Source organism: Vicugna pacos, chromosome 13 (genome assembly GCF_048564905.1).
Source record: "Vicugna pacos chromosome 13, VicPac4, whole genome shotgun sequence".
Lineage (NCBI taxonomy): Eukaryota > Metazoa > Chordata > Mammalia > Artiodactyla > Camelidae > Vicugna > Vicugna pacos.
This window is the reverse complement of record NC_132999.1, coordinates 1,365,595-1,375,464: the sequence shown is the minus strand read 5'-3', so window position 1 is coordinate 1,375,464 and position 9,870 is coordinate 1,365,595. Positions and strand designations below refer to the sequence as shown.

Below are 9,870 nucleotides of genomic sequence, written 5' to 3'. Positions count from 1 at the left end.
TACCACAGAACACATCCACCTTCTGGAACCTGCTCTGGAAGGCCAGATCCTCAGATGCCGCACAGTTGAAAATCTGGCCAAGTCTGGGGTTTTCTTCATACTTGGGGCTCAGAGCTCTGGGTTCAAGAAAAATGGCATAGTGGAAGGAGTCAGAGTCAGAGTCAGAGGCCCCCTTGGGGATCTTTGGAACCTTTGGTACATTTGTCACACCAGAGTATATTTCCTAGTGTTCAGACCTAGCTTCACTGAGGGGCAGTTCAGGGAATCAGGGCCTCAGGACAAGACTCTCAGCTGCCTTATTCCCCTCCTCTTTCCCTGGTGACCCCACTACTTCTTCCCAGGTTTCTATATGCGAAGCTGCTGGGCCTGTTGGCTGAGCTCCGGAGCATTAACAACGCATATGGGTACCAAATCCAGCACATCCAGGGACTGTCCACCATGATGCCACTGCTCCAGGAGATCTGCAGCTGAGGCCCAGTTCACCTCCTTTCGCAGCCCACCTGGACACGTTGGACTGGAAAGGGGAAAATGCTGGAACCATAGGTTGGGGCCACTGGAAAGGGAGCCTCCTGGTTGCAATGAAAGATTAAAGCAGTAACTGCCTTTTCATGCGGTAATGGGGAGAGTGAGGGGTTGCCACAGGGACAGAGTTGTTCTCTGGAAGCACAGAAGATAGGGAAAGAGGAAGCCCCAGGGCTAAGAGGTAAAGAAGCTCCTTCTGGGAATAGGTGGGCCCCACTTCTGAGGTCAAAGATTTGGCCCTTCAGCCCTTCCTTCCCAGCCTTGGGAGACTCGGGGATGGAAAAGAGGATGGGGAGCTAATCCCATGCAGATTTTTTCTGCTCTGAAGAGGAAGAGGCTAGGAGCTTTAGTCCACAGGGAAATGAAGGAAATGGGAGTGAGGGGAGGAAAACCAGCCAGACACACACCTTAATCCTTCTCCCTTAGTCCAGAGCCACAGGAGCATGGGAAGATGATTCTGGGGCTGATGGCAGAGTGGGGAGCCTCAAAAGTGCTGCCTCGGCAGCTGCCCCTGTGGCAGCTCCGGTTCTGAGGAGGGCATGGTCCTTTCCCCACTCTGGCTCCTGGGCCCAGGAGACCACCCAGCAAGGTGGGCTCTGGGGAAAGGCCTAGTCTCTGGCCCTTGAGCACCTGACTCAGAGGTTCCAGATGCTGTGGGAGCTGGCTCTGGGACAACCTCAGCCCACAGTGATGCTGAAGCCACAATGGAATCTGTTGCGCCAGTTATTAAGGAAGGCTCCAAGGGCTAGGGTGACAGGCAGGGGGGGCATCTTCCTCTCCAGCACAGCACCCACACACCAGTTACTATCCACCAAGCCTCTAAACACCATGTTGGCCTGGGGCAGAGTCAGGCGGTAACCAAAGGAGAAGGTTGTGTCTTGTAGCCTTGTGTTTGCCTCAAACTCCACTCCAACCTGAACCTGTTCATTTGCCCTGTGGTAATACCTTGCATGGGCCCCACCTGATCCCACATTGAATGTAGCCACGCAGTGTACAGCCGAGTACTTCCCAGCCAGTGTCAAGATGGCCTCTCTTCGCCTGGCCACCGGTGATAAACTAGCTGTCCTCCTAGCACCAGTCAATGAGTGAGGCTCTGCAGGAAGGGAGCGACCATGATCACCGGTTCCCCAGTCAGATCAGGATTTCCCAGGGTCAGAGTGGCTGCGTAGTCATCTCCCCGATTCTCGCCACCAAAATGCCATGTCAGAAACTTGGCTTGCTGTGTCTCAGTGGGGCTAAGTTGCCAATCCCCTGCATAGGCTGCATGGAGGTGGTAGCTGGGCAAGCCCAGAGCACTCATGTGCACAGTGTGAGCCCCCTTTGCATAGCCGGTGCAGCCCATCGAAGCTCCCAGGGTTGGGAAGGGGTTCCTCTCAATGGGGGCTCCAGCGGGGCAGAGCACCCATGGGTGCTAGGCCCAGTGTGTTCCCCGTTTCATTCCAGAGGACAAGGGAGGAGCCTTCTCAGACCATCATGCTGCCCCCTTCCCCCCAGCACACCCTGGTCATCTTGATCTATGTTGACATTCTGACCTCTCCCATGAGTCACCAATGTTCTTAACGGCATCTAGAATGCCAAATCCTTTCCAGGCGGTTTTTAATAGACTGCCCAGATCAGTCAGAGGAATCACTGTCTATGACAGCTATAGCCCAAAACATATTTCTTACATGAGACTTGAAAGTCAAAATGAGTCCTTGATCCATGATCTGCAGAATGGGTGTTGTGTTGGCAGGCACGAAAACAACATGAATCTTGTTGTCAGTATCTGTCAGAGCTCTTGGGTGACCATGTGCATTGTCAACAAATGACAATTTGAAAGAATTTTTTTTTTCTCAGCGGTTGATCTCAACAGTGAACTTAAAATACCATGTTTTAAACAGATGTGCTGTCATCCAGGCTTTGTCATTCCATTTCCAGAGCACAGACAGACAGATGTAGCACAATTCTAAAGGGCCCTAGGATTTGGGGAATGGTAAACAGGGCAGTGGCTTCAACTTAAAAAAGTCACCAGTTGCATTAGCCCCTAACAGGAGAGTCAGCTGTCCTTGGAAGCTCTGAGGCCAAGCATTGACTTTCCCTCTCTTGCTGTGAAAGTCTTAGACAGCATCTTCTTCCAATAGAAGGTTATTTGTATACATTACAAATCTGTTGTTCAGTGTAGCCACTTTCGTTAATGATCTTGGCTAGATCTTCTGGACAGCCTGCTGCAGCTTCTACATCCACACCTGCCGCTTCACCTTGCACTCTGATGTTATGGAGACAGCCTTTTTCCTTAAATGGCATAAACCAACCTCTGCTAGCTTCAAACTTTTCTTCTGCAGCTCCTCCTCACCTCTTTCAACCGTCACAGAGTTGAAGAGTTAGGGCCTTGCTCCGGATTAAGCTTTGGCTCAGGGAATTCTGTGGCTGGTTTTATTTTCTGTCCAGACCACTAAAACTTTCTCCATGTCAGCAATAAATGTGCTTCACGTTCTTAGCACTTGTGCGTCCCCTGGAGTAGCACTTTTAGTTTCCTTCAAGAACTTTTCCTTTGCATTCACAACTCTAGCTAACTATCCGGTACAAGAGGCCTACCTTGTGGTCTGTCTTGGCTTTCAACATGCTTTCCTCACCGAGCTTGATCATTTCTAACTTTTGATTTAAAGTGAGAGACATGACTCTTCTTATATCTTCAACACGTTGAGGCTACCATATGGTTACTGACTGGCCTAATTTCAATATTGTTATATCTCAGGGAAAAGGGAGGACTGAGAAGAGGGAGAGAGAGCAGTGAAAACACACACAATATTAGTGGATTAAACTTACCATCTTAAATGGGCATGGTTTGTGACGTCCCAGAACAATTACAATAGTAACATTAAAGACCACTGATCACAGATCACAGTAAAATTATAATAATAAGTAAAAAATTTGAAATATCACAAAAATTACCTAAATGTGACACAGAAACCCAAAGTGAGCAAATGCTGTTGGATAAATGGCGCTCATAGACTTGCTCCATGCAGGGTTGCCCCAAACCTTTTATTTGTTTAAAAAAAATTGCAATATCTGCAAAGTGCAGAAAACTGAGGTATGCTGGTACTTTCTTTTCCTCAATATGTTTCTGAGAATTATGTATTTGTTTGTACGTACTAGTAACTTAAAAACCTTGCCAAGTAGTATTCTTTTCGTGAGTATAGTACAATTTATTTATTTTCCTATTCTTGGTAATATTCTCAGCACACTCCAAAATGAAGGGAACGTCTTTTATCTGATAAAGCATACTTATAGAAAAGCTAGAACTAAAATATGCTTCCTCACCTGGCCTTTAGGTTATGTCTTGGTTTAGGCTGCTATCAAAATACCATGAACTGAGTACCTTCAACAACTCAGTTCTGAAGGCTCGGAATTCCCACAGTCTGGGTATTGTCCGGTTCAGTTCCTGGTGGGCAGATCGTCATCCTCTTGCTGTGTCCACACATGGTGGAGACAGAGAGAGCTAGCTCCCTGGTTTCGTCTTACAAGGGCACTAACCCCATCATGAGGACCCCACCCTCATGGCCTCATCTACACTGGATTACCCACCAAAGTCCTTGCCTCCTAACATCCTAACATTGGGGGTAGGGCTTCAACATATGAATTTGGGAGAGATATAAACATTCAATCTGTAACATTTTGCTCCTGGTCTTCCCAAATGCATGTCTTTCTTGAATGCAAAATACATTTCTTTCATCAAAAGTCTTAACTCATTCCAGCATCAATTCCAAAATCTAAAGTCCAAAGTTCCAACTAAGTATCATTAAAACCAGACACGGGTGTGACCTGGGGTACAGTTCATCCCGAGGCAAAATTCTTCTCCAGCAAAATCAGGTCAGTTATCTATTTCCAGATCACAAAGGTGAGACAGGCATAGGGCAGGCACTCTCATTCCAAGAGGGCAACATCGGGAAGAGAAAGGGAGCGATGTATTCCAGGCCAAGTCCTAAACTTAGCAAGGCAGATTCCATGAGCTCTCACGGCTCGGTGATAACCCTCTTTGGTCTGATGCTCGGCCCTCCGGGCTCACAGGGGTGACAGCATCACCTCCACAGCTTGGCAAGGCGGTCCTGTCCCTTCAGCTCTGTGGGCTGCTGGACACATGGCTCTCTGGGATGGCTCTGCCCCTGACGTACTGACCCTCCAAACCCGAGAGGTAGCCCCACTCTCTTAAACCAAGGAGGAACTACCCGCCAATCCCCCAGCAGGGGCAGGAGTGGCAGCTCTGTCTCCGAATCATGTCGGGTGTCATTCTTCCCTTTTCTTGAGAAAGCGCACACGTTTGCAGGCTTTATTCCTCCTGTCCTGTTGTCCCTGTTGCTTTTCGTCCCAGCTTGCAGTATTTCTGTGGGTATAATTCCATCTCTATTCCTGGCTTCCACTGAAATGGCTGATTAGGTCATTGGTTTACACCCACACTAATCTCATTGGTTAGCCACACACTTAGAGTTCTCTTCCAAACTGGATTTCTCATTTTTGTTTTGTTTTGAATATGGATAGGCTGAGAATTTTCCAAATTTACATCCTGGTTCCTTTTTGTTTAATCATCCCTTCTTCAATTCATTTCCCTCTTCTCGCGTTTTACTGAAGCACTCAGGAGGGGACAGGCCCCTCCTTCAACACTTCGTTTAGAAATCGCCTCAGCTTAATATTCGATTTCATTGCTCACAAGTTCTACCTTCTGCAAAACACGAGAATGCAAACACAGTTCAGCCAAGTTGTTTTTTTCCCACTTTATAATAAGGATTATCTTTCCCCCATTGTTCAGTAACATGTTCCTCATTTCCGTTTGAGACCTCATCACAGTGACCTTCGGGGTCTGTATTTTTATCAACATTCTGTACGTGATTGCTAATGTATTCTCTAAGAAGATGGAAACTCTCTCTACAGCTCTCCTCTTTTTTTTCTTCCTGAGATCTCGCCAGGATCACCTTTAAAATCCCTTCTAGAAAATACTGCATTTTTTTAGCATGCACCTTAACGCCCTTCCAGTTTCTACCCATTACCTACTTCCACAGTTGCTTCCACATTGCAGGGAATTTGCTACAGGAGCACCCCACTTCTCAATCCAAGTATTGTCTTAATCTGCGCGGGCTGCTAAAGCAAAATACCATAGACTGGGTGGCGCAGAAAGCACAAATGTTTATTTCTCACAGTGCGGAGTCTGGGAAGCCCAAGATGAAGGTGGCAGTGTATTTGGCTTCTGATGAGAGCTTGCTTCCTGGCTTGTAAAACAGCTACCTTCTCTGTGCTCACATAGGTTTTCCTTAGTGTGTGTGGATGGGTGTGTGTAGGGGGGAGAAAGGCTGAGAGAGGGAAATCCATTCCTCTTCTTCAGAGCGCACTAATGCCATCAAGATGGTCCCACTCACATGGCGTCATCTAAACCTATGACCTCCGAAAGGCCTCACTTCCAAACACCCTCACATTGGGAAGCAGAGGTTTAATTTTGAGGGGATACAAACATTGAGTTCCTATCAGTTTCCGTACGCCGGTTCCTTATGCCCTTGCCCTGTGCACCACAGATCGTGTCATTTGCAGGAGGCTATTATCAGTCATCTTTTGCTACAATGAGGTTGCGACACACAGAACCTTAAAATTTTAGAGGCTTATGTGGACTGAAACTGCATAACGTGAGAGCTGTGAGTAAAATTTCATTTGGGGCCAAATGAGGGCTATGGCCTGAGATAGTTTGGAGAAACTGCTCCGAATAGGTAGAGAGGGAGGTGAGTATACATGTGATCTTGGTGAAGGGGGAATACGTGCAATCAAGCATGCATTTTGGCAGAGAGTTGCTGCTCGTCTCCAGGAGCAGATGTCTCTGTTAATTATTTTAGTGCTTTTCTAGAAATGAGAAAGTGCAAGAAATTAGGCTCACAGAATCTCCTAAAAATATCTCACTACCTGGAGGCCTGTTCTGCCAGCTTTCCCAGGGTGCACTGGACTCCTTTCAGGGTGTGCTTAAGGTCCGAGACGGCAGAGGCTCGTGACTTCACCCTTGCAGAAGCAGACGGCGAGCAACAATTTTTAGCTGGCACTTACAACAATTTGTGTATTTCTTGAGCTGTATGTTACTGGCTGTGGTCACGTGTTGTGGCTGTGTCCCATGTCTTCTCATTCTAGGACCCAGACTGCAGGGCACGCCCATAATCAGAATATAATGTTCTTAAGGCAGAAAAAACAGCCTGGCAATCCCTCGAAAGGGCTTTGTTTAGAACTTGCGCAGTGAGACGTCTGTTCGTATTCTGTCCAAAGCTGGGCATCTGGGAAGGTCCGGCGTTAATGGGCTGGGGAAGTAACCTCCTCCCAAGGTGGGGTGTGGGGTGGGGGCTGGGGGCTGGGGAAGGAAATGTACACTGCGCGCTGCACAGTGACACGCTGCCGCTGGGGTGGAACTCACGAGCAGAAGCACCAGCCATCCAAGCCCCTGGCTGCACAGGGAGTTGTCTGCGAAGGCCAGTTTCTAGCACTCCACTACCCAAACGGAGGTTAGAGTCGGCGGAGGAGGAAGTGATGCCCGCAGCCCCGTGGGAAGCCTTCATCCCAGCCAGCTCATTGCCAGGAAACACGAGGCTCCATAGTGGCTCTCTCTTTTTTTTTTAAATTTAAAAGTTTATTTGATCACGTATCAATCTGAATCAGGCAGCATCCAATCTAGCAGATAAAAAGGAACTCCAAGGAGCTATATAAAATAGAAAATTTTATAGGCAGAAGGGAGAAGGCACAAGGACATACTAGGCAAAAAGCAGCTTGGTGATTGCAAAGTTACCTCCCTTGAGGGCATGGCAGGGGTCTTTCAAGCAGATTACCTAATGAGTGCTGATCAGGAGATGCCTTTTTTTTAAAACCATTTTAAAATTCACTTGTATGTACTGTTCACTGTTTCTAAGAACAGTGGCCCTCTTCAGCAGGACCCGCACCTGCTCCCTTCCTCAGACCAACCTCCAGCTGGGAGATTCTCACTCTCATCCCATCATCACTTGGCTGGCAGCTGACTCTGGAGCTCTCTCTCCACTGCCCTGTCCTTAGCTCTCAGCTGGCCCTTCTCTTCAGGCCCATCCAGTCCCAGGGTTTCCCCCACTCTTGGGGACACAGGACAGGCTCTCTGAGTGGCTCATCTAATGCTCCATCTCTGAGGTTAAAGGGAGAGAAAGACACTGTATCCTTTCACAGACAGGGGTGGGACATGCCACACACTCCAGCCACTCCTTGCAAAGAAAATTCTCCCTTCCGACCTCCCCAACATCACCTTATCCTAGAAGCTGGACGTGGGCAACCAGCTAATATCATCACCTTGCTTTAAAATATGAGGCTACTTGGCACTTATCTTATTGGTATTTGGGTCAAAACTGAGTCACAGAGATCTTCATTTGAATAAACTCCTACGTACATTAGGCTTTGATAAACCTGGCTGGTGGTATCAGTCTATTATTTCCTGTAAATTTTTTTGTTTTTAACATTTCCTAATGTAATGTTTTTTGGTGACCAATATTTCAAATAGTTTATTTTATATAGAATTTATCCAAGTATTTAACTATTATCCATTAATTAATCCAATGTAATTTTTTTTTTAATGAAGGGTATTTGGGTGGTCAAACAAGGCTTCTCTAAGGAGGCAGAGAATTGAATGAGAGAAAGGCGAGGTGGGAAGTTTGTCACAGGCCAAGGGGACAGCAAGTGCAAAGGCCCTGAGGTAGCTGTAACTCCAGCATGTTCTGGGGACAGAAAGACCTGTGGGGCTGGAGTGCAGTGAAAGGCAGAGCAATAGGAGGTGAGAGCAGACAGAGAGGCCATGCTGGGAGTCTACATTTGAAGGGTTTTGCATGGGAACATATGACATAGTTCACACTTTTAAAAGACCCCTCTGGCTACTGAGAGGAGACAGCCGATATGGGAGTAAGAGTAGGCTCAGGGGGGCATTTGCAGTGCTCTGATGGAGAAAGAGGGGGCAGCACAGGCTGCCTGGGCCTTCCCTTCCTCGCTTCACAAGGAGATTGCATTTCCCAGCCTCCTCTGCCGTTAAGCCTGCCATTGACTTTTTTTTGCCAGTGAAATATACATAGCAGTGGTGTGTTTTGTTTCAGGGCAAGGCAGGTAGGGAGCCGTGTGCTGTCTCCTTCTCCTTGCTTGTCTGCTGTAAGCCGCAAAGACTCAGGGGATGGTGGGGCCACAGGATGGAGGTCGTGTGGATCCCTGAAGCCTCCATGGGGGAAAGCCTCTTGCCAATCAGGATCGTCTGTGTCAAACTCTAATATGAGGAGGAAATAAGCTTTCATTGTATAAAGCGAAATCAACAGGTGTGTTTGTTGCAGCAGCTAATATTCACATACCTAGCAAGGACGGTGCCATGAGGTCATGAGAAGTGATCTGTTTTAGAACATACAGCACTGTGAAAGCAGATACTATCCAAAGAGCATCCAGAGGCCAGACCAGGCAATGCGAGCATCTTGGCTCTAATCCTCACAGGACTCCAGAAAGGGAGGTATTACTGCCCTAATTTTACCACTGATGAAACGCGGCTCAGCAAAGTTAAATAATTCACGTGGGGTCACACAGTGGCAGGCCCAGGATCAGAATTCCAGGACTGTCTGTCTCTCATTTTGCTCCACCGCCCAGTGCGTTATCATAAGGGTTGGGTATAGGGTGAGAACAAAATACGGGGACTAGAGGTCTCCAGACATGCCTGTTCTTATTATTATTGAAGAGAAGACAAGGCAGCTGGGGAAGTGAAACTTCTTGTCTGCACCAGCCTGGGCGATGCTCATGCATCTCTGCTGGGCCGCTGCTGGTGTGCAAGGCTGGGTTCATGCGTCTACCTCGTGCTGCAGAGTATGAGCTCTTCAGGTCAGGACCTGGGGCTTGTGCATCGCCACACCCTCAGACATGGGCCCAGCCCACAGGAAGCACTCAACATGTGTCCTTGGAATGGTAATAACGGGTAAGGGATAAAGGTTTGTTCATCCGCAACAGCCCAGTGACGATGGAGACCAGCGAAGAGATCACACAGCCACTGGAAGGGTGACGCTGGTTACAGAACACCGAGCCTCCGTGACGTCTCAGTGTGCTCTGGACCTGCGGGACTGTGTCCCTGAAACAGTGGGCAGGAGAACTCATGCTAACGACATTTTTCTTTCTTTCATGGAAATCCTTGCAAGTTTCTGGAATCCTGCAAGTTCCCTTAATTACACTGGTTTCTCTGTGAGGTACTGAATGCTGTTCCCCTTTCTTCTGTCTGTGGTCTCTCATCTTGCAGGGGCCCTCCTTGCAGGAGAGAGGCATGAGTGCATTTGCCCGGGCCACACAGATGGATAGGCGTGCCAGGCCCTCAAGGTG

General features: G+C 48.0%; 1 protein-coding gene across 1 annotated transcript; it reads right to left on the bottom strand.

The window, feature by feature from the left end:
- Nucleotides 1-1,192: 1,192 nt before the first annotated feature.
- Nucleotides 1,193-1,864, bottom strand: LOC140700856 (mitochondrial import receptor subunit TOM40B-like). The gene is made up of 2 exons (XM_072975744.1): nt 1,685-1,864; nt 1,193-1,550 (listed from the first exon to the last, which is right to left on the bottom strand). The coding sequence occupies exons 1-2, from the start codon at nt 1,862-1,864 to the stop codon at nt 1,200-1,202; spliced, it is 531 nt and encodes a 176-aa protein (XP_072831845.1). The 3' UTR covers nt 1,193-1,199.
- Nucleotides 1,865-9,870: the final 8,006 nt, after the last annotated feature.